The sequence below is a fragment of the Podarcis bocagei genome (assembly GCF_964188305.1).
Source record: "Podarcis bocagei genome assembly, chromosome: 7".
NCBI lineage: Eukaryota > Metazoa > Chordata > Lepidosauria > Squamata > Lacertidae > Podarcis > Podarcis bocagei.
Genome location: NC_138132.1, coordinates 41,370,284 through 41,395,836, shown reverse-complemented (window position 1 = coordinate 41,395,836; position 25,553 = coordinate 41,370,284). Strand labels below are relative to the sequence as shown.

At 42.5% G+C, this 25,553-nt stretch overlaps 1 protein-coding gene across 1 annotated transcript in view; it reads right to left on the bottom strand.

The window, feature by feature from the left end:
- Positions 1 to 25,351, bottom strand: part of PHAF1 (phagophore assembly factor 1) — a 44,696-nt gene extending 19,345 nt beyond the window's left edge. The window contains exons 1-6 of the mRNA XM_081200876.1: positions 25,225 to 25,351; positions 22,638 to 22,765; positions 15,281 to 15,363; positions 8,166 to 8,249; positions 1,714 to 1,757; positions 327 to 406 (exon numbers count right to left, since the gene is read on the bottom strand). Coding sequence (XP_081057002.1) covers positions 327 to 406; positions 1,714 to 1,757; positions 8,166 to 8,249; positions 15,281 to 15,363; positions 22,638 to 22,701 — 355 coding nt within the window. The 5' untranslated portion in view covers positions 22,702 to 22,765; positions 25,225 to 25,351. The remainder of the gene's footprint in view (positions 1 to 326; positions 407 to 1,713; positions 1,758 to 8,165; positions 8,250 to 15,280; positions 15,364 to 22,637; positions 22,766 to 25,224) is intronic.
- Positions 25,352 to 25,553: the final 202 nt, after the last annotated feature.

Sequence of the window (25,553 nt, the reverse complement as noted above, 5' to 3'; positions counted from 1 at the left end):
CCATCCCAGACCGATGACTGCCTTCCAGGAACCTCTGGCAACATAAGCAAATCCACAATTTTCAGCTCTCTGAAAATATATATATTGTCAGTCTGATGCCTCTACTAACTCATTAGAAGCTTTTCTTAATCACACTTGGCAAGATAGATGATGAAGCACATAGAAAGCTAAAACCAAATTTAATCCTCCTCCATAAACAAATAATCCTTTGTGAATGAGACCCTTTGGTCTATCTGACTTTCAATTCTAGTGATGCATAGGGAACAGCCACAGGCACAACCAACCAAGTATCTACATGTGAACAGTGCCAAGAATTGCCAACTCACCTCCTGGATGTGTTGCTCCAAAAGACTGATCAATTTGTTCTATGGTTGGAGCAATAGCCTGAGAGTTAAAATGGACACCACTGGAAGGAAGGAAAAATCAATATTGCCATGAACGCTTTCAGTCAATGGAGTCAAAGGCAAATGAGAGATCAACAAACACAACACACAGCTTTTGTTGGTGGACAGCTAATGTACTTTTCAATAAGATAATTCAAAACAAATCAGTGAGCAATGTGCAAGGTCTCTTGTGAAAGCCTCTACGTGCATTGGGGACATAACCTGACTCTCTTTGACTCATTGTTTTAACTTATCTGAAAGAAGTGTGTATATTTTATGCATGAATATCAAGAAGCCTTATTTGGTGATATTTTTAAAGTCACCATGATCACACTTCTTAAAGTTTGAAACCAAAATATTAGATATCCAGACAGTTGGCAATATTCCGGTTGAATAATCAGAAACAAAGTGGCCAAAATTGAAGCCCCTTGAACTGAGTCGATATGGGGGGAAAATTAACATGTCCCTCTCTGGGGCTTTGCCAGGCGTAAGTCTCTGAATCAACATTGGATCAAATATTTGTTGTATTCAAAGTCACTTATAAAACAGCTTCATGAGTCTTCATCTTCACAATTCATTCCGAACTTAACTATTTTTACAGTCACTCAGAGAAGCAGGTCACTATTCCCCTTCTACAGAATGAAGTAGTACCTGTACGGCTGCTCTGTGCAACCCTGCTTCAGTGAGGTTTCCATGAAGCCTTTTGTGAAATTTATGAATGAAGATATTTTGGAAAGTCACCAAGAAAAACGCAGTAGAAATATACTCAATACATTTTTAAACACAGGAAAAGAGAGGCTTTTGTTTCAATTATGTGCTTCACTGAGCAGAGTAAAATATTCTGAGGGCCTGAAATGAAGCCTCTTTTAAAGCCAGTTTCTCTCCCCGCTCCTTGTTTTCAGCAGTTATATCTGCATTGTCACACAAGAGCACACAGAAATTAGCTGAGGGACAATTTGTAGAAGAGCACAGCTTAAGCCTTAAGATCACCTGAGGACAGATCCTTATTAAAGACCATTCCCTTTCCCTAAGAAACTGTAAAGGTAGCTGGAGATCTCCAAAAGAGAAATCTCAGCACCCTCACCAAACCCTTCCAGGATTCTTTCAGGTAAACCATAGTTTTGAGGACTGTAGCATACGTCTTATGTTAGCTGTGAAGATGAGATGAGTGATCTCCTTTCAGTTTCTTAAGCCAAGATGGGATAAGGATGAACAGGATATCTTTTAGCTCAGTAACTTTTCAGCTGTTCTCTCTCAATGGCAGATGTCCTGCCAACCCTAAGAGGGCAAAAAGGAACAAGTGGCTACATTTATTTGACTGACCACTTACCAATATTTTAACTTCACTTTAGTCAAGTCATAAACTTCAATCACCTAAAAAAACAGGAAAAATACCATTATTACAAAAGTAAAAGTCTGGTGTTGAGAGAGAGAGGGGGGGATGCATGCATGCATGGACACACACACATGGACACACACAAACAGCAGGACTGTTGAGAAGTATTGAAAAACTTTTCCCACACCCCACTGAGCAGTTCAGTAAAGCCCCTCCAGCTCCTGATGCCCCTCCAGCTCATGTGAGCCAGAGCAGTATTGGGGCTTGGTAGGGCTGGGTGGTAGGAGGCAGGTGGGGAGGAAGAAGCAGCCAAGATACATTGCAGACACTGTGGTATATTAACATATCATGGTATTTAGCTGCTGATCTATCACAATGTTGAAAACCAAGATACTGCCCAACCCTTGCCATGCAGATGATGGTTATATAATAAAAACATTCTAAAATATATAATAAAAACATTCTAAAATAAGGGGCTGTCCACTGTGTCTCTTTCTGTTTCGAATGCTGTTGCTTTATGATTTTATGGGGCAGGTTTTTAAAATATTGTTGTAAGCTTCCCTGAGCAAGGCAAATGTGTTGGAAGGGTGGGTGCAAGTTTTCTAAATAAATAACTATGTGATGGTTTAGTACTGCAGGTATGAACTCTGGCAAACACAGACTTATGGACTCTTCTTCTTTGCTGTAGCCACAGATAGAAGACCAGAAACTTCTGCTTCCATTTTCAGCAAGCTCTGGGTTTGTCCAAACCAAGAACTTCAGTTTGAGGAAATAAGTCCGGCTAATTAACCACAGTTTGTTTGCTTAAGCAATAGAGTTTGGACATAGCAGGTTTGGACATAGCAAGTAACTGTTAAAAGCTTCCAATATCCTCTTCACAGCTAGAGGAAGTAGAGAAATGGCATGTGAGTAACCACCATCCTTTAGCATTATGTGCAAACCAGGCCAAAGTCTTAGAAAATAGGAAAGAATGTGAGTGTAAGTACCAGAGTGAGGCTGCAGCGAGGGAAATAGGAAGAGGAGGGCAAAAATGAATGCATGGGAGGGAGTGAGAGAAAAGAAAGGTGAAATAAGGACCAAAATATGGGGCAGAAGCAAACCATGCTGATTATCTATCCCACTAAGGACATCAGACATTTATCAAGCATATTAATTTAATTAACTCATTAAAATGTCCATTATAGCATCTAAAGGAGAAAAAAACCACAGAATTTAATAGGATTTAATGAAGGTAACAGTTTTCCGTGGGCACAAAAAGTATAGGAATAAAAAAAATATTTGGCAAAAAATCTTAGTTCAAGATGAACAGATCTGTTTGCAGTAATGCTTTCATCTCTAACATCTTCCTTATAGGAAACAGTTTTGGTAACAATCTGATTGTAAATCTATATGTTTACTTTCTATCTGAATATAAAAGGTTTGCCACAACCAACCAAGTGCAGACTTTGTAGTGATAGGATCTTGGGCTCCCTCGTCTTTTCTTTCTATATGGATGCTTTGTGTTTTTACAAATCTTGAGGTTCCGCCAAACATGATCTAGAGTGGGGAACCGTGAGGAGAAACTGCAGCTTATAAGACCTGCCTTTGGTACCACTGATCAAAAGATTCAGCCCTGGTGTGGGTATATAGGTTGTGGAGGGGAGGAGAAGAGAGATGCCGCTGGAACAGGTACAGTGGTGCCCCGCAAGGCGAATGCCTCGCAAGACGGAAAACTCGCTAGACGAAAGAGTTTTCCGTTTTGGAGGTGCTTCGCAAAACGAATTTCCTATGGGCTTGCTTCGCAAGACTAAAAGGTCTTGCGAGTTCCTGCTGGTTTCCCCCCCCCCCTTTTCTAAGCCGCTTATCAGCTGATCCGATCAGCAGATAAGCCGCTAAAAGCCGCTAAAAGCACTAATTCGCTAATCCTTCAATGGGCTTGCTTCACAAGACGAAAAAACCACTAGACGAAGAGAATCACAGAACGGATTCTTTTCGTCTTGCGAGGCACCACTGTACTTGATCTAGAGTGGCAGCTGTCTTACACTCTTACACTTGGTTGGTGAGACTGCAGCAGTCTGGAGTTGCTGAGGCCTCATCCACAGTCCAACAGTTAATAAGGGTGGGCCAGAGCTAATGTCCCACAGTTAACAGGAGCACTGCTCACTGCTGCATGTCTTTCTCAGCTCCACAATTCCCAAGTGGCTCTGTGAGCATGTGCTAAAACATTTGAAAACTGAGTATTATATTTAAAAAGTGATTTCCTCTCTGCCCCCATCATTGCTGGAAGAAGTTTGTAGTCGGTGGCTCAAACATGATTTTAGTGAAAGTGGGTTCACACATTGCTAGTTAACTAGATGTTACACTAGGCACATATATTTATTTTTATCTTTGCTATGGGAAGGGGAATTTAACTCTTCTTCCCTACCATATTCGCAAAACAAAAACCCATTACTTAAAAGCTGCTATTAGCACTGGGAGAAATGCTCCCACTGGTGTCCGTAAAAGTCAACAGGCTTCATGAGGAAGGACTGGGTGGGAGAACAGATAATCTACTATTAAGATGAAGTAGTATCTGGGACTGCTTTTAGCATATTTAAGAATCTCCATTCCATTTCACAATAAAGTAATCATAAGTACAAACAAATCAAGACATAATACAACAGCCTTGTATTCAACAATTTGCCTTGGTTGCTTGGCTTAAGTTTAAGTTTGCCCTTCCAACTTTCAAGTCCTCATTGCCACTTAACACCAGCTAAGAGTTTCCACCATCTCTTTGGGATCTCATGAAACTGAGAATAGTCCTAAGTATCATAAGCATTTCCAGATGACTTCACCCAGAGGTTGCACAAAATGCTGAAATGTAGATTTCATTTGGTGAGAAGTTGGCTGTGACAATTTCCTTTGCAGTCTGAACTGCAACCACTTTCATGTCTTCATAACCATTAGACTGGGCAACTGTAACAGACACTGCATGGTCACATCTGACTATTCTGAAGCTGTTGCTAGTACAGACTGTTGTAGCTGATGTAGACCCATGTATGGTACTTTAGGTGATGTTGTGCAAGTCTACAATAAGTCGGAATAGCTTTTTGGGGCATCTGTTTCTGTTATTTCAGACTTAAAAGGTAAAGGACCCCTGTCAGTAAAGTCCAGCCGCGAATAACTCTGGGGTTGCAGCGCTCATCTCGCTTTACTGGCCAAGGGAGCAGATGTTTGTCCGCAGACAGTTTTTCCGGGTCGTGTGGCCAGCATGACTAAGCCGCTTCTGGAGAAACCAGAGCAGAGCACAGAAACGCCATTTACCTTCCCGCTAGAGTGGTACCTATTTATCTACTTGCACTTTGGGGTGTGCTTTTGAACTGCTAGGTTGGCAGGAGCTGGAACCGAACAACAGGAGCTCAGTGGCTCCCAAGGCTCAGTGTTTCTGACTTATAAGGTGCTAAATGGCCAAGATCCCACCCACCTAAACAACAGCTTCCTTCACATGCCCCACTGCGATCTCTAAGGTTGGCAAAATGGACATGTGCCACAGAGTGTTGCAGCAAGGGTTAATTATCTATAAAGAATGCCACTAGGTAGCTACTCCATCCAAAATAGGGTTTCTGCATTTAAGAGCTCTGAAACTGGACAATATTTCTTCCACAAGCAACATTTTACCCTAGAGTCCCTTTTCAAGGAACTGGCCTGCAGTAATTGAGAAGGCTTGCTTTTATACGAAGAAATGAACCTCTTTATTGCAATACATTTCACTTGAAGCAGTTAACAACTGGATAGCTCACATATTACTTGGTTCAGCTCTTGGAAATGCAAATGTTGGTCAGTCCTAGGACCAAGATCACCTGAGGCTTGCAGTCATCAGCCCAGCACAGAAAAGTTTCCCCTCTCCTGGACTAAGCAGAGGGAACACTTACCAAACCAGTATATTTCAGTTCACTAAAGCCCTACCCCAATGCCTAGCAAATCTGATTGATAGGACTTGTAGTTTGGACTTCTGGAAGGTGCCAGGTTGGGAAAGGGTGTTATACACAATGGAGCGGCATAAGAAATCAATTGTGAATGTTTAACAGCATGGTATTGATTCATGTACAAGTGAATGTTTACCAAAGCACTTTATGTTCTACCAAGTAAGCAGCGAAAAAGCATTATGAGCAATAGAGAGAAAAGCCTCTCATTAAAAAGAGAGGGGAACTAAGCAAATTAATGTGTGGGCAAAACCAGGGAGTGGGGGGAAACCACTGTCAATGAAAAGCGTTTCTTGACAGTTTCAATGAAAGAACACTCAATGACTTAATGCTGCTCTTTAAAAAAAATGAAAAGAAAAAAAATGAAACAGAAGGTAGCACCATGTAATTTCTGTGGCTAGAATTTGGTTTAGGGGGAAGAATAACAAGTATGCTAATCATATTAATACTTCATTTGTGCAAGAAAAAGCAAACATGTAGTGTGGGCATTGCCACCCCAGTACCTGCGGCACCCACAATGGCCTTTCCTGCGCCCATGAGGTTGACAACCCATGGTGTGGGGGAGGGGCAGACAGGTGGAAGGTAGAACAGTGCAGAGCAGTTGCCAGAACTGGAAGGGTCCATCCCTTTACATTCTGGTTGCTTTGAAAGGAAGTGGCATGGATGGCTTCCCTGCTGAGTAGCTGGTCCGGTTTGCTGGTTTGCTGGCTACATGAAGCTGGTAGTGAGCATTTCCTATGAAAAGGTTGTATGTGATTCAGAGAGATGCACTTAGGCAGAGAGACGGACAGATGTGTGTTAGGTTGGTCTCTCTCTCTCTCTCTCTCTCTCTCTGAGTGTGTGTGTGTGTGTGTGTGTGTGTGAGTGAGAGAGAGAGAGAGAGAGAGAGAGAGAGAGAGAGAGAGAGAGAAACAGAACTTGTAGATGGGAAATAGGACTGGTTATCCAGCTTGGGGGGGGGGGAGTATGCCTTTTTTCCCTTCAACAAGAATTACAGTCATCTACAACTTTCAGCTAACATTTCTTCATAAACTGATGATTCAATATGACATAAGGAAAAGAACAAAGAGCTCCAAGATAAGGGCTAAAATAATGAGAGAAAGGGACTGGTATGGTGATCACTTAGCTCATACAAACACTCTATTCCACTGTGTGCTCTCTAAAACTGCTTTTTCCTGAGCGTGTTCTTGAGCTGTGTTTAGGCCACTAGTCCCTTAACATCTCTACAGCTATGTATTTTGTGTTTTTATATTGTGATTTTGTCTTGTGAACCACCCTGAGACCTGCAGGTATAGGGTGGTACACAAATTTTAACAACAACAACGACGTATTTATAAAATAGTGGTACATATTTAAATAAATAAAACAGAGATATAGGAATAATAGAACCATCAAACAGTAGTATTGGAAGACACCCCAAGGGTCATCTAGTCCAACCCCCTGCAGGAAACACAGCTAAAGAATCCCTGACAAGATGGTCAACCAACCTCTGTTTAAAAACCTCAGGTGGGGTCTGACCAAGGCAGGCTAAAGATGAACAGGACTAGGGGTAGGGCACAGAAAAATGCCCAAGGTGTTGTGCAAATGAGGCAGTGAACATGGACAGGCAGTTCGGGAAAGGGAGAGCAGAGAGAGGAAATAAAGGGTAGGTAGAGGAGGCTGCAAAGGAAAGTCAGAGCTGGCACACACCCCATTTATACACATTTTGATATTTGGTAGGGACACAGGTGGCGCTGTAGTCTAAACCACAGAGCCTAGGGCTTGCTGATCAGAAGGTCGGCAGTTTGAAACCCCGCAATGGGGTGAGCTTCTGTTGCTCGGTCCCTGCTCCTGCCAACTTAGCAGTTCGAAAGCACATCAAAGTGCAAGTAGATAAATAGGTACCACTCCAGCGGGAAGGTAAACAGCATTTCCGTGCGCTGCTCTGGTTCGCCAGAAGCGGCTTAGTCATGCTGGCCACATGACCCAGAAGCTGTACGCCGGCTCCCTCGGCAAGTAAAGCGAGATGAGCGCTGCAACCCCAGAGTCGTCTACGACTGGACCTAACGGTCAGAGGTCCCTTTACCTTTACCTAATATTTGGTAGGCCTCTTCCTAACAAAGCGATAATGCTATCCAGGACATGAAGAATGCCAGGCATTGTATCTGACACCTCATATATTCAAAACTAGTGTTCTGTTCCCTGAGCTATGATCGCCTTTCCACTGGCACATTACCTAAATACAATTACATTATTCAGGGCAAGATAAATAGATAAAAGAATAATAATAATAATGTAAGTTTATAATGCCATCATCACACTTCAACAAAAAATCAGTTCACTATATTCAGACAATCATCACACACAAGACCTAAATAAATGACATAAGCAGTTGCCATGGGGATACAGTTCCACAGTTGTTAGTCAGAACACTGTTGGTATCATTTTGGGAGTGCATGCATGCACATTTAAACCTCAGGTGGGGGAAGTAGAAGCAGAGTTGCATTTCTCAAATCATATTTTTACCTTGAGTCTTTGATTGAAAGCATCAAACAGCAGTTTGATTCCGTCCTGAGTCAGGTTAAGGATGAGGTCATGGCTAAGAGGAGACTAGAAAACAAAAAGAGAGAAATTAGTTGGTGGCAGCTGGGTTATTTGTGAAGTTACGCTCTCCTACGATGGAAAGCCAAGGAAAAAGAACCTTGACACTGGTTTCTCCCAGCTGGCAGAGGGAACAGTTCATTGTTCCATGAACATGGCTGGAATAAAAGCTGCTGCTGCCAAATCCCCTCCCATTTGCCCATTGAAATGAAACTAAAGGGCTCAAGATTCACATGCCACTTGAATTAGAAGCCCAGTGCTTTCATGGAAGTAATGAATCAAAATATGGCATTTGTGGCTCAGCCTGAACAGCAAAGAGGAAAGAGTGTTTGCCACAGTCTTAGCACAAAAGGAAAAAGAAAGGCAGAGCACCCCTGGTCTGCACCACCAACATGTTCTAGCTAATAAAGGTACCAAAGGCATCATGCACTTCTTAGATTTGAATGGACCTTGTGAGGCAGGATAGGCTGAGAGAAAGTGACTTGCCCAAGGTCACCCAGTTAGCTTCATGGCCAAATGGGGAATGACCCTGGGATGAGCCATCACAGTTCTGCCACCACCAACAGAAATGTCACATCACATCAAACCACAATGTGTTTCAACAGAATAATTTCATGCATGCAGGTGCCAATTATCAAATGAACAAAGCTCAAGCATAAAGCATCCATCCTATTGCTGTATACCGTTAGCAAAGATGTTAAGGGCTTTATAGGCCAAAATCGAAATATTAAAAGCTGGCCTGGTAGCTAACTGGTAGCCAGTGTAGCTCCTTTGGAAGTGATGTGATCTACTTGTGATAAGCTACTTCAGTGAATAGCCAAGTCACTGCATGCTATACTAGCTGCAGCTTTCAGGCCAGCCCTAAAAGCAGTCTCCTGCCTTTTCTCTCTCCTAAAAGCAAGAAAACATACTACCATTTGATGTTATAATTACTGTACCTGTTGAAATAAAGAATAATATTATGGATACATTTTAGATTGTAGAATGAAACTAAAAACAAATATGTATTTTTTTTTCTATGGGAGTTCTTGTGAATACCAAGAGAATGCCCTTTTTCAGGAACTATTCTTGCTTTGCATATTTATGAGGAAACAGAAGCAATTCTCTCCAAGCAATGAGAACTGTCAACAAGCATCTCAACAGCACTAGACTAGATGCAGGAAAAATATTAGCAGCCAACAGGGCTAAGTACCGATGACGCAAGCCTTGTTAGAAGGCTCCTGTACAGAATGTTTATGAATTTATGCCAGGTCTGAAAATCTCCTCAAGGATAGCAGAAGAGATCTGAAGGATTGTTTGATCTAAAGCTTTGCCTAAAGCTTATTTTCCTCCTTCAGCAAATATTGCAGTCAGGCAAAAACTGATTCCGAAAAGAAACAAGTATATCTTCTGAAGCATAAACAGAACTTCAAGTGTGTCAATGAAAATGGGGAAATATTCCAAAGGAATGAATGGGAGAGAGATATCGAATTCCTCATGGTATTAAAAATGAAACCTGACGGTGCATTTCTAAGAAAGATATTTCTAGTTCTCAAGAAAAACAGATACAGCCTTCCCTGTGTGCTTACCAGAGGTAATTCTTACTAGCCAGAGGCAAGTCAAGGTGCCAGGCCCAAATATTAGCAGAGGCCAACAGGACTCCACAGACAGGAAGCTGAGCCACTGCTATAGCCACCACCACAAGTGCCATTGTCTCAACAACTGCACGGCCAAAATGATGCAATCAACACAGCCAGAAGTCTAGAGAGTCACTGTCATGGCAGTGCAGATGCGACTCCCAGCAATAGTATGGATATGGTGAAAAAAGCAGGAAGTTGCAAAACCTCCTAGAGTTAAAATGGCCAGGAAGGGTTATACAAATAGCAATAGTGAGGTTTAAGCAACACTCACAGTCTACTTCCTCCTCCACCAAGACAGTAAAGTTTCTTACAAACTGCTACAAGATCAGATTACTAAGGTTACCTTAACTTCAGTGAGCACAGTGTAGGATAAACAACCACTCAAACCTCCACTTGGGGGGGAAAAGTGAAGAGAAACTCGGGCTGATTGACTCAGCAGCCCTTGCAAAGTCAAGAGTTTGACACTCTTCTCTTTCACCTGTTTTATCCCTAGTTAAGAGATCATGTAAACAGTCACAGGGCTGTCATCTCAGTTTGCCGAAAGTGCCAAGTTCCCTCAAAAGTGCCGAGTGATCTCTAAACAGTCAGCAGAAAAGCAGGACCGGAAAACCTTGAGAGTCCTAGTTTCCATTTAAAGACTTGAGTTGCTCCCTATCAGTTCCTCTTCTCTTAGAGAAAAGTAAATGGGAGGCACCCTATTTAAAACCAGCAGCAACATGGGATCACCCTGCTCTGCTATTTTGCTTGTCCTCACAATGGGACACCTGCTTCGGATCTCTTCTTGAGGGGAAAAATACCATCAGAACCACTCTCAGAACCACTTTGACTGTATCAACAAGCTGCAAATGATGTTATATCCTTGGTACTAACACTCTTATTCTTGAAGGTCTGGAATTTCCACCACGTTGGGTATGAGTAACAATACTGGGGAGGGGGGACAGTAATATGAGGAAATATTTCTATATTTCTATTTCTCTGGTCCCGCCCCCACCACACACCTGCAATGCCTCCTTTTCATGGCTGACGATTCGCCAGGCTTGGCTCAGCCAACCGGGGTGGGGGAAAGGCAATGGTGTATTTCCAGCTGAGCCACGGATGGGAAATCATGCCAACATAGCTTGGCTGCACCAGGAACCTCCCAGCAGAGCCAGAGATCCACTTGATCCTTGTCCCAGTCACCCTGGCAGATCTTGCTATAGGACTGCTCTCTTAAAGCAGTGGGTTAAAGGAGTCACTTATATGTAAGTGAAGGACACATAAGAACATAAGAAGAGTCTGCTGGATCAGGCCAATGGCCCATCCAGTTCAGTGTCTTATTCTCAAAGTGATCAACCAGATTTGATCTTTCTCAGATATGAATATTTATAGATTTGCAGATTTTGGATCTCCACCACTATTGGGAAGTATATGAAGTGGTATCAATGGGAAACTTGATTTAAATGAGACTTCCCCCCTCCCCACTTGCTGATTTAAACCAATCCATTCTCATATGGCATCAGGCAGAAAAGTGGGGATGTCATAGTGAACCAAATTCCTTTGAGATGCAATATAAGCCAGAGCAAGAAGCTGCAATTTAAAGACACATTACATCAGCCTTCCCCAACCTGGTGCCCTCCAGCTGTTTTTGACTACTCCCATTAGCCCCAGGCGGCACAATTGGAGCACATGAAGTCGGGCAAGGTTGCATAACATGAATGATCACTACACAAAGATCAAAAGTTATCATCATTTTAAAACTCAAAACTACTTCATATAACTATAGTGCAATAAAACTCTGGTGAACCAACAGATACCCAAAAAATATGTTAACATTTGAGACATTCAAATTACTTCTACAATTCAAGCAGCCTCTTTACCCAAGACTGGAGTGGCTTTCTTTCCTCCTCCTGCATTGTTATGCACTGTTCTGTGCTTTATTATTTTGATATTGGTTGTTTTGTGGTTTTAATGATTTTAAGTGTACATTGCACTTATTATAATTGTGATATTTTTGTAACCTGCCTTGGGACCATTTGGTGAAGGGTGGGGTGTGTAAGTACAAACAATAAATGAAACAAAATAAATAAATAAATATGATCACATGAATAATTGTCAACAGGGTGCTTTTCTCATTTGCAAAATAAATAAGGTCATTATGGAAGCCATAAATCCATGTAACCTGGAGTAAAAGAGAACAGACGCATTTAATTAAGAGAGTATGTACATGGCAGAGAGCCAAAAGGTCAGGATTTACTCACAATTATGCTAGTAATTGTTACACACTGGCCAGACAAATCACTCAAATATTGAGGATTTTAATACAAATTGAAGGCTGAGGCTATAATAAGAATATAAACTATTTTCATCTGCTTCTTCATAGAAAGTACAGTACATGTAGCAAGACTTAGCAATGGGCAGTTGTCTGTGTGCATGTGTGTGCACACACACAAACACACATAATTCTCAACATTTCCCCTCCAGACAAAATTACTGAGATGCAAAAGTGCAACGTTTATATGCTCATGAACTATACTGTTCTGCTTTTTTGCTGCAGACCAGTAAAATAGGAGGAATTAACAGAGCAGATTACTGTAACACTAACTGAACTTTTAATCATGCAACAGCAACACAATTAAAATATCTATAAACTTTAAATTACAGCACCTGCTTTTATTTTGAGTTATTACTTAGAATCTTCAATTAAAAATATGGCAGTGTACAACAAAAGCATTAAAACATCAAAAAGACCTTCCGGGTTGACGCGATCTGGAAATGGCGGATTCCCTCCGAGCTGCGGAGGGAATCGGCTCTACCGAGGACGGGTCTTTGCCGCGCCGGCGACGCGGGGACCCTTAAAAACCGCAGGCGCGGATGCCTGCGGACTGAAGACTCGGCGGGTGCCTTAAGCGCCCCCCCTGATCCACGAAGAGCCTTTTTAAAGGCTGCGGAGAGGATACGGGGGTGGCGTGGCACTGAGAGTCGATCGCTACCTCGGTGGAGCGAAGCCGCGAGCCATGACCAGAGAGCGCTGACTTCCTTCCTTGAAAATTTGGACTGAAAGAATCACCCGTGAGTAAGACGGATTGGGACTTTAAAAAATTTACCCTGAATTGGAGACGACCGGGGGGTGTGCTAAAAGGAAGTCCGCACCCCCCCCCCTTGCAGACGATCTACGCAACGACATAAGAGCTAAGCTGGAGAGCCTACCCTTGGTGGGGTGAGTTAAAAAGGACATTAACTTTCAAGATTTGGCTAAAGGAAATTTTGGGCTGGAGAGTGGAGTTTTGGAAACCTTCTTTTTGTTTTAAACAACCCCCCCTCCCGGGCTCGGGAAAGTCCTGCCTTTGTGCCTGTGTAAGAGCTGCGGAGTTTGACAGCTGTCAAAGCTGTCAAACGGGCGGTTTAAAGTGGAAAAATCGCTATCTAAGATCCCTCTGGACTAAGACGAGTTATAATTGAGCCAAAATTGTTGGAAACAAAGTAATAATAATTTGTTAAAGGACTGTTGGAGAAAAGACTAATAAGTAACCAGATTCCCTCTAGGGGGAATTCTGTGAAACTACAATGGATACAATGGCTGTGGAAGGAAAGTTACTAGTGGAAATCGAAAGGATGTTTCAATTGGTGGGAACCTTACAAGAGCAGAGCTTGGCCATGAATAAACAACTTGTGACTATGACCTTGGGAACAGGCAACTCTGCTCTCTGTATTGAGGACCTGAATGAGAAAGAATCCACAGCTGAATGGGAAACAATATCTACAGAGGTGGAAGAGACTAAACAACAAGAAAAAGAAGAAGTAACCTTGGGAAGTAACAACCAAAAGCTGACATCTGTGGAACACAAGCAAGGAGACGCTGGGAACTTATCTACCACAAGTCTGCGAAAGACACAGAAGAAGAAGGAGGAGGTCCCGGGACAATATGGAATACAGGAACTTAAAATAAAGAAATATGACTGGGGCCTCAGTTTGGACTTTGATTCTGAAGATACAGGCTTTGTGGAAATTTTTCAGCAGTTACTTTCAAATCTCCTTGTGGGAAGAGAATACACTTTGATGGTGAAAGAACTTTTTCCAGACTCGACGACTGACATAAAGGACTACCAACAAGACAGGCGGAGAGGGACTGAAATAGACTTGAAAGCCTCGGACGTGAGGAACCCAGGCTGAGAATCTCGAATTTGGATTTCTATTGGGAAGGGACAAAAACCGGGGACGGGAGGGAGGGAAGAGGAGATTCTTAAAAACTCTTAAGACTTTTAGGTTTGGTTAATATGACTCTTAATTAAGACAAAATGAAAATCGATGGAAGAGAACTTAAGTCCAACTTAGGAAAATCAATTTTTATTATAAAAGAGGTAATAAGATGAATAAGATGGTTAAGAGGAGAAACACCAACTTGCTGATATAATCTTGGGAACTGGGATGCACGAGGGGGGGTGGGGGGAAGTCAGGGAACAAGGTTATGAAATGGGGATTTGCTGATTTTATACATGTTTTTGTTTTGTGTTTTTTCTTTGTGTGTGTTTTGTTTTTATAAAAGCAGAAAACCAAATAAAAATTTTTATTAAAAAAACAAAAGCATTAAAACATCATAAAATTATTAGATCATAAAATACAGAACACACGACCAACACCGAATCATTAATTTTTTGATGCTGCTTGGCTAAACAGAAGTTTTCAGCAGGTGACAAAATATCACAATTGCAGGTGCATATCTGATTTCAATAGCAGCAGTGCTACTATAATAATAGCCTGAATATTCTAGAGCACACTGGAGAGAAGGGGTAGCATTTCAGATGCACTCCTCCTTATTATAGCAAGACTTCACTTACCTATTTCAACATTAGGACTAAACTTGCTTTTGACTAGTTTCAAATACTGTTGGCTGTCCAGTCAGAGACAGAAACCAGCAACCAAAACAATCACAACAACCACTCGTGGTGCTTTCAACAGTTCAATTTCTAGAACAGCACGAGTATCTTTAATCTTTTCCCATCTTATTATTATTATTATTATTATTATTATTATTATTATTATTATTATCTCTTTCTGATTAAGAGGGAGACTTTGCAACCTTTCTTTCCCAACACATTTTGTAAACTCCCTCTCTCACAGCAGAATACAGCTTTTGTGAAAAGCTGTATTTTGCAAGCTGCAGTAACATCAAGTCACAAAAGAAAATGTCTAGACAAGAAACAAATACTGTCAATTATTTTTTAAACGTATACGTGTGTGTGTGTGTGTGTGTGTGTGTGTGTGTATCTGAAAAAGCATGCTATTTTTAGAAAGCCACGTCCTCCAGGATGTGGCAGCCGTAAAGGATGACTGGATGGCATGTGGCTAGGCAACAAACACAATGACATTACACAATATTTACATATCTCCCCATCCTTTCTGTGCAATTAAACATACAGAATACTTTGAAGCAAGCAAACTTACCTGTTCACTGTAGAGAACCTGGACATTTTTTATGATACGACAGTGTTTCTGAAGAATTGCTACAGCCTGAGCCAATGGCATTCCTGCAAGGAGAAAAACAACAAGAGTTAGAGACGTTGCTCCCACTTAGCCATGTTGGCAAAAATGTGTTTGCTCAACAGGGTCAACATGTGGCAGTACTGGCTCAGTGGCCAAGAACAACAAGTTGAACACCACAAGCATTTCCAGCCAGTGACTAAACTTAGTCTCTTGTCAAATTAGAAGAAACCTGTGATTCCAGAACAGAAACCGCCATGTTAAGCCACTATGCCAGACTGTTTTCTAATAAGATAGACATGAGACAGCATTGCTAACACGGGAGCATGAAATCACACATTAAATCAAATACAGTTTTACATCCCTTCACTGTATTCAGTACATGTAAGGATGGTAATCCTGTTTATAGCCATACATTTATTCTGTTTCGTTTTGCCCAGACTCCTTACTTGCTAACTCTAATCCCTCATTTCTTAAACTTATAAGCATGTCTGAACTACATATTCACAGCTTTCTTCTTCCTCTAACAAAAAGTTCACTGGGACCATTTCATACATTACTAGCAAATATACCCTCACCAGTTCTCTGAAAGTTGTACTGGTACATGAGTTTTCAAACATTTGCTTAAAGCATTCATACTTTGCAATTTCAGGTTTACACTTAAGCCAAAACACATATACTTAAATGCAGGCTGCTATCCAACTAATTCGTACAGAACCAATGAAATCAACAGACTTGAGTTTCTTAAGGCCACTGATTTTAGTGGTTTTATTCTTGAGTATGACTCATGTTGGATATCACCCATAACATGCACAGAAGCTAGAAGTTACTATGATACTACTATATTGGCAGCAGAGTCATCCCAGATCTTCAGTGCTTATAACAAGTTTGTTGAAAAGAGGAGAGTAAGGAAAAGGAAGAAGTTCTAGAGTTATTATTATGTGACCAATGTACAATTGTATTTACCTGCTCTGAGTCATTTGGATAAGGTATCCTGTGAATCTGAAAATAAACCCTCTTCTTAACGTTCAAACATCTCTGGAGCTGAATTGCTTAAAAGTCTATGGCAGTCTACTCTAACCTGGGGCCCTCTAGATATTTTGGACTATGTTTCCAATTGGCTCCAACCACCATAGTCAATGGTCAGGGATTATGGGAATTATAGTCCAAAATATCCAGAGAGCACCTGGTTGGAGAGGGCTGATCTATGAGGTAAAAAACATAATATAAAGAACAGAAATATTTGATGCAACATTGATCCTTCAATTACTTCTTGGTGGGCAAATAAATTTCTTGATAAGAAGAAGAAGAAGAAGAGTTTGATATCCCGCCTTTCACTCCCTTTAAGGAGTCTCAGAGCAGCTAACATTCTCTTTTCCTTCCTCCCCCACAACAAACACTCTGTGAGGTGTGTGGGGCTGAGAGACTTCAAAGAAGTGTGACTAGCCCAAGGTCACCCAGCAGCTGCATGTGGAGGAGCAGAGAAGCGAACCCGGTTCCCCAGATTACGAGACTACCGCTCTTAACCACTACACCACACTGGCATAAATTCGGGACTCCATGACACCCAAACTTGTGTATGTTTTTCTTCTTTTTCAGCTGTGTGCGAATTGTCAATAAGCTCATGCCAGCTGATCTAGCAACAGAATTCTAACAGTGCTAGGTAACCTATCCGCACTCAGCTCAATATATCTTGCTTATCAAGTGACTGTGTAATAATCCAAGGAATGGAATCATTTTTTCAAACCCATAATACGAAAAGAGGAACGAAGATGCTTAGACTGAGAGGCGAGTGAAGTGTGTGTGGTTGGGATTTCCATCCCTGAGGGCCAAAGGTGGAAGGTGAGGTTTTGCCTTCACATCACTCCTCCTAAGTGCAGTGATGAGTCCTTTCCTCATAGTAAGGAATGACCATTCATTTATGCAGGAGAAACTAAAGCAATGTGCTCAGGCACCATCTGAGTGTGTTTGTGGGGAGGACGGGACGCCAGTCACCCTACCCCCAAGAACCAAGACCGTTCTACATTACTCTATCCTGGGCTCAGATTCCTAGTCAAACCAAAGGTAACACTGCTGGGAACTGGCTGTTGAGAATTCCATTCCTCCTGTGCTACAGATGTGTGTGGGATTTTCACCCAACACTGCCGTTTTAAACAAATCATTCAAAAAGATGGATTGGGAGACCTTCATTAGTTTCTGGCATACTACAGTGGATTCTTCAAAAAATATTTATTTATATTTATTTGAAAAGCATGTATAACTGTATAATTTTTATATGCAGAATATAAAAAAAAGTTGTTAAATACTTCTTTATTTGTAATCATATATAAGAAAGTATATAAATATATATAATTGACATGGGCAACTAGTAGGCCAGTATCCTATCCTTTCAATAGCTCTTCCCAGGCTCTGGGTTTAAATTTTCTCCTGCGTTATTTATGCTCTTCTATCTAGGAGCCTTTAGAAGCTGGCATGAGGTTCTTAAGCAGACTGCCATTCATTCACTGTCCAGAGTCAAACACCCTTAGCTTCAGAAAAAGAATGGTAGGTGTCTTCTAGGCCACCAATTTGTCTAAATTTGAGTCCTCTTATTATTTAGCATTCATTATACAGTTTTGTAAAGGACAGTGAGGGAGTAGGAACATAAATGAAGTGAGAAGGAGTGCTGCATAACAAGGCACAAGTGATGGAAATTAATTCAAGAGTTACAAATGGAAAGCTTATTGGAAATTTAGAGCACCATGGACTCTCCAAAAGAAAAAGCAACTATATTTCCCTATTTACAGGAGGTATGGTTTTAGGAAAGTTTGATCTTACAGAAACTGCAACACTGGTATATTTAACACTAAGATGAATGTTCAGGCACAGATCTAGCTACATCTTGGTTATACAACAAACCAGAGATCAAAACCAGTGGAGTATCAGCTACCCTGAATTCCTCTGTTCAGGAAGAATTACTAATGGATCAGTCCCACTAGCTACTTGGGGAATCCCAGAGGAGATTCATTGCCAGCATTTAGAATGCCACAGAACAACATTGCTCTGCAGAAAGAATTTATCATCATCACCACATTACTAAAATGTTTGAGATGGACAGCAATGTATTTGCAGTTGTCTGCCAAGGTAGCAACATGATAAAATAGTCCACTGCAGATGCTGCAACAACAGAAAGATTTCACATGTGGCTGCAACTGGTTTAGAACTAAAGTGATCCATCAACAATGACAATAATTAAATGAAACAAAAACCAAAAACAGGTTGATACACTTAAACCGCTTGTGAGCAAACATACTAAGTAATGAGATGAAAGGATGAAGAATTCATATTCTTTCAGCCAACATTAGCTAAAGCGCAAAGGCAGTGATATTGGCTCATAAGACAATAATCCAAAATCCATACTAGGGCAATACCTAATTATGGCATGCAAAGCTTGCACACTACTATTATGTGATATTTTAATACAGTGGTACCTCTGGATGCGAGCGGGATCCGTTCTGGAGCCCCGTTCACATCCAGAAGCAAACGCAACCCGCATCCGCGGGTTGAGATTCGCTGCTTCCGCGCATGCGCGTGACATCATTTTGACCGTCTGCACATGTGCAAGCAGTGAAACCCAGAAGTAATGCGCTCTGTTACTTCCGGGTCGCTGCAGCGCGCAACCCGAAAATACTTATCCCGAGGCTACTTCAACCCGAGGTATGACTGTATTGCCCTAATGTGGATTTTGGAACATTATCTAAAAGGATAATGACAACTAAGATGATGATGCACCCCAATAACAGACAAGTGCCAATCATCTTTCATTTATTTATTTGCTTTTAGGAAAAGCAAACAAAGATAAACAAGCTGGGACTGGTAGCTATGTACGTACAGAATTAGATATATCTTACATACATATAAATAATTATTCACTTCAAATAACAAAACTACGTGGTGACCTGCAAAGGTCATAAAGAGTTGAAGTAGGAAAGGAACGAGCTGTACCAAATACACACTTCAACAATATAATGGATGCCACTAAAAAAAGTTGTCCAGCAAGTAAAGCTGGTCCAGAACCACCATTTCACATTAAGATCTAAGCACAAATGCATAACCTCTGCATACGGTGTACGTTTGACAACGTGCATCTCTGAACACCCAAAGCAGCCTTAGTCCAAGAATGTTTTGTAACTAGAATAAGAATCTAGATAATGGGTTATAGACAATATTAGTTCTACTACGAGTAGACCAACTGAAATTAATGGGCATGATTAACTTAGGTCCCGTAATTTTAACGGGAGTACTCTGAGTGGAACTAACATTTGCTACAACCTTATAGATCTTAAAAATACTCCCCCTACCCATCTACTCAACTCTGGATACACTATTCCTGTTCAAATAGGCCAATCCCACATAATCTTCACTATGAAACAAAAGTTTCAAGATAACTTGTTTCAAACAAACTATTGTTAGCATTATCTACAGTTTGATTATTTGAATGAAAGAGCAAGGTGTAGGTAAGCAAAAATGGAAGCAAGAACTTCCCAACTACTCACAGCTACTCTAGGAGGTAGAAAAGTGGGGTGGGAGCATGTGAGCCCAAGGCTCACCCAAGCTCATTCATGTCATGCTTTAAGCTGCGGTCTAGTGTGATGTCTGAACAGGGACAATGTGAAGATATGGAGCCTTTTTTCTCTGATGGTACTGCTGGTATACAAATCCTCCTCTTCTTACCCAAACCATTTGCTGCTATCTCTTCAAAATCCCTCTAAGCATTAGGATGTGGAGCAAACAATGCACTGGCTTTGAAACACAAAGGCTTTGTCCAATAAATCATAGTTCATTGGACCAAGAATAAGCATAGTTCCTACATGCTGTCTACTCTCCTCCCTCCCTTGTACTGCACACTGTAATGGAAAATTTCCTTACTTTTATTAAAACACAGTTTCCTGCTGGAGATTAAACCACACTTTCTCTGTCCAGATGTAATAGGCAACTGTGGTTTTAAAAACCCTGGAAGTTTTCCATTACACTGCATCAGAAAAAGGAGGAGAATGTGGGCACCCTGCTCATTGGTCTATAAACCATGGTTTATTGGACCAAGACCATTATTCCTGATCTGGGCCAAAAACTGCAGAGATCTCAGCTCCTGATATCCCATCACCACAGAATGCCTGGAATATTTGGGAATCAGACCTGGTATTACTCTGCGAAGTATGCAAAAGGTAACGGTAAAGGACCCCTGTCAGTTAAGTCCAGTCGCGCACAACTCTGGCTGGGGGAGCCGATGTTTGTCCGCAGACAGTTTTTCCGGGTCATGTGGCCAGCATGACCAGGCCGCTTCTGGCGAAACCAGAGCAGCACACGGAAACACCATTTACCTTCCCACTGGAGCGATAACTATTTATCTACTTGCACTCTGACGTGCTTTCGAACTGCTAAGCTGGCAGGAGCTGGGACCGAGCAACGGGAGCTCACCCCATCATGGGGATTCGAACCACCAACCTTCGAATTGGCAAGCCCTAGTACTGAGGTGTAATTTGGCCCCCACCCAGTCTTAAAATTGTGTATAAACGATAACTAAACACAAGTAACATGCAGAGACTGGTTTCCCCATGTAGTACAACTGGGTTGGGTGTGAGTGAGTGTGTGACAGTGGGTGAGTGTGTAAAAGTCTGCTGTCTGGAGAAGAAGAAACTATACACAGTAAACTGCCTCACATATGCATAATCTATACGCCAGCTTACATTTATACACTTATCTGTGGGCCCAACAACATACAGCCATCCTTCAGCATATCAACTTTGTTTGCTCAAAGTTTTAAATTCCTAGTAAAACCCTATTAATCTGAAGCAACACAAGGAGCTAAAAACACACAAAGGGTTATTGGCATTTCATATTAGTTCTGAAACAAATTTTTACAGAGCTCAGTAAAACAGCACCATGCCTTCATTTAAGGCTTTCATTACCACTATCACCAGATGTTGGACGCAGTACACTGTTGGAAAACATCCTGTATAATATGAAAGTCTGGTAATGCAAATCTACTACAGAAACCAAGACAATAGTATAAAGGATTCTTCAGTTAGCTAATGATTGTTCTATTGATTACATTTGCTTCTGCCTTTCCTCCAAATAGCTTAGGGTGGTGTACACAGGATTATTCCATGTTATCCTTAAAACAGCCAGTGCTTTTCTGGGGGGGGGGGATGCAGGGGTACTATAAAATTATAACTGAACTATAAAATTGTGATTTTCTTGAGTCAAAATGAGAGTGCCCCTAAACATTTTTTTAGAAAAAAAGCAGCACTGAAAACAGCCATCCTGTAAGGCTAGATGCACCAGTCATTATTTTCCAACCTAAGATCACCCAGACATGGGGAAATTTGAACTCATTTCTCCTGCACCCAAATCCAACACTCTGTCCACTATGCAGCATAGACTGATGCAGAGTAAGTGATCCGAGAAAATAAATCAATTCAAAACATTTGATTATTGCTTTCCATACAGGTTTCTAAGGCAGGTCACAACAAATAATTAAAAAATCACATCAATTAGTCCTCTCTCCCATTGGAGGCAACTCCAGATTCAACTACCTGCTTTAAAAACTTGTTTAAATTATTCTTCTAAATAGCATCACAGCATTTAAAACCATCATTCAAATTAGTATTGTGGGCAAAAATCTTTGTCTGGAAAAATACTCTGCACCTTTCACGCACCCAGTTTCCAGCAAGGCTAAATGCTGTTCTGAGCAATAACCATGTGACTCCTGATGGCTGTTGCTAAACATGCTAGAATTACTTGAGGAGGAAGTGCCAAAGCAAAGCATAAACAAAACATGAACCCGTTTAAGGGCAGCCACAGAAGCATCTGTGGGTAAACTCATTTGACAAATAACGAGGAAGGTAATTCTGGACACAATCTCTTTCGAAGAGTTCAGGTGTGAAGCCCTATTTTTAATACTCATAATACAGTAAAAATCCTTACATGTAGTAAGCTAGTATGTAGTAAGTAGCATTAGCACCTCAGTGAAGAAAAATTTAGCATAGTGTTCTCTCTTGGGGTGCTAACTTACCACATTCAGAGCTTTCTATATGAGGAAGAAGCTGGACAGCCCAGAATATTACCCTCTCAGTCTACCACATTCAGTGTAATGTTCAGAATGTCTCTCAAAATAATTCCTTCCTTGAAATTAACATCATATGCTTCCAACGTGTTAGAGGTTTATATTCGCCTAAATTTAACTCTCAGAACAACACTGGAGGGAATGTCCCTTTGTCCCAATATACCCATCACTTCTCATTATAAACAAGATGCTGACAAAGGCAACAAAGTTACTTACCCAAGGTGAATTCCCATTGTTCATTCCCAAGAGATCGCTCGGGAACCACTTCCAGATCTAGCATTGGCCCAGGCAGAGGAACGGCCCAGTAATCACACAGCAGAGTCACAACGTTACTGCAGTTTGACCTGAACAGGGAGAGAGAACACACACACGGGCTTATGTGTCATCCTTCTAATCTAAGGTCATAACCCAAAGCAACATGTAAACACTCCTTGTTGCTCAAACTCTTGATGAGGAAACTGCTGATCCTCAAGGCTGGCCTTTTGTTATTGTTAAATAATGTTATTATTAATTAGTAGCAATACACAATCTAATCTCCCTTCTGCCTGTGCTGTGCAAGAGGTTTTGAAGGATTTCCCACTCCTGTAAACATCCAAAGCTTTAAGAACACACACTAATTATATTACTCCAACATTGATTGATCAGGCTACTTTGGCCCCATCATAGACTGTGTATCTCTCCCTCTGAACTTGCTCACTTTCAGGCTACATCCATATTCAAGAACAGATATATACAGGATAAGTGCTTTGAGAACTGAAAGGCTTGCAATCTGTCCTGTTTTTACCTCGACTTGTCCTTCTGCCAGGAACAAGTGAGCTATAATAATTTCCTCACAACCAATTCTTAGGATAACCCTCCTGACTCTCCCCAACCCCACAGTGAGTGCCTTATGCAGGTGGAAATGGAGAAGGCTTTCTGAATACGCCTACTGTTCCTAAGATACTCAATGTGCAAAAGCCAAAAGGCCTTGCCACTCTCCTTAAGGTCAATCTCCCTTCTCATGCTTGAGGCTAACTGATTGGAGTTGTGGTCTGAAACAGGCATAGGCAAACTCCGGCCCTCCAGATGTTTGGGACTTCAATTTCCATCATCCCTGACCACTGGTCCTGTTAGCTAGGGATGATGGGAATTGTAGTCCCAAACATCTGGAGGGCCAGAGTTTGCCTATGCCTGGTCTAAAACGTCTCGAGGGCACCAGAGTGGCAAAGGCGAACTTAAGAGGCTTTAGGCTCTCTCCCTCATAGCAGGAATCTCTGGGACAACCACCCACCTCTACCCACAGCCAAAGAATCCTCATAGAGGGGTCAACAGCCAAGAGGACTCAGTAATGGGGACTCCCTCCCCTTCAGCACACACACAGGGAGAGGGAGAGGGAGAGAGTTATCCAGAGTAGGCAATGTGGGAGACAATTACCCCTCCATGAAATACTGGTTCAAGCCAAAAGCCCATCATACTCCAGCAGCTGCCAACCATATGAACTAGTGGGAAGCTAGCAAGCAGAACCAGAAAGCAAATGTGCTCTCCCAAAGGCCTGAAGACACCTGGCTCTGGTCCACTCCTCACAAATTTTCATAGGCAGCAGGTCTCCTCTTTCTCAGCAAAAACTATTTACCCAGGAGAGGGGAGGAGTGATCAGAGGGTCCAAAAAACCCCCCTCCCCACCAGGATATGTAAGAATGTCAACCTGGCATAGAAACTCTGCAACAAAAAAATGTACATACGCACAGGCAAGCCAGGAAGACCCCACCAAATAAGAGTGAACTCAGCCACTGTGGGCTGTTACCTTTTGCAAAACAGCCACAGCCAAACACACATACACACAGGTAAATAATCTGCCTGCCCATGAGATACAAGAAAGACACCCCAAAATGCCCCCCAACTCACTCCAGACACATACCCTCAGAGCCCACCCATTCCCCCTCTATGCAAAATAAAAAACTCCCCCACCCTCCATAGGGCTCAGCATCCCATGAATGCATATTATAGCTCACTACCCTTAGGCACTATTAAAGCTCTCCCAATTATGAAACCAACTACCTGCCCTTGGGGCTGAACTCCTGTCACCCACCCCCACCCCGTCCAGAAAAAAACCCCCAACTTGTTGTTGTTGTTATTGTTATCATTATCATCTATTAATTTGTATGCCTCCCCTCATGCTGTGGGGAAAGCAAAATCCTGGACCCTACGGCCCCCAGATTCAGAGCTTGGAAAGAAGGGGGCACCCAACCTTCTTCAGCAACAGAATTTCTTAAGAAAACACCCCCTCCCAAATCCCTTAAAACAAAACAAAAAAATCCTCACTCAACCCCAGCTACTATGGGGTTTTTTCCATAGTGTTGGTGGGGAGACTCTCAAACCTATTCCGCCCCCCCGTGGGGAGGGCCAGAGGGTTGACCATCTTCTCTCTCCCCCCTTGAAGAAACAGTGTTATCTGGGGCGGCTGTGGGGCGGGAGGGTCTCTTTCGATTCCTCTACATGCCCCTTCCCTTCATAATAAAGCCCAGGAATAAAAAGGAGGCTGTTGATAAATGGGGGGAAAGCAACCCCCTTTTCTCTTTGCAACCCCCACCCCACTCTGAGGTGGGGGGAAAAGGATGGCTCACAAAGGAGGCGCCCCCCTCCCTGCCCCAGACTGAAGGCAGCCTCCCCCCGCCGCTCTCCTCGCGCCCCCTCGTGCCAGCGCCCCACCGACACCCCCGGGGGGGTGAGGCGGCCGAGGGGGCCGGCTGGTCTCCCCCGGGGAGGCGGGAGGGGGGCGCCGGAGGGGCCGCGGGGGAAGGGGGCTGGCGGGGCTGCGACTCACCTCACTTGCGGCTGCTGAAAAAATAAAAAAGGGAAATGCCTTTTGCAGCCGCCGCGGCCGTCAGGCGAGAGGGAGGAGGAAGAGGAGGCCGGCGCTGGCGGAGGGAAGGCCCGGGAGAAGAGGAGGAGGCGGAGCCGCGCAGCGCCCGCCCCTTCGCCCCGCGGGTCGGGGAAGGTGCTGGGATTCTAGGCTGCTCGCTGCTCTCGCCCCTTCTCCTCCCCGTTTCTATCCAGGGGCGCAGGCAGGAAGTCTACACGCGCCCAGAGGCATCTCCGCAATACCTCTTGCTTATTTGAATTTCGGACACAGCCCCGCTCCTTTCTTGCTCC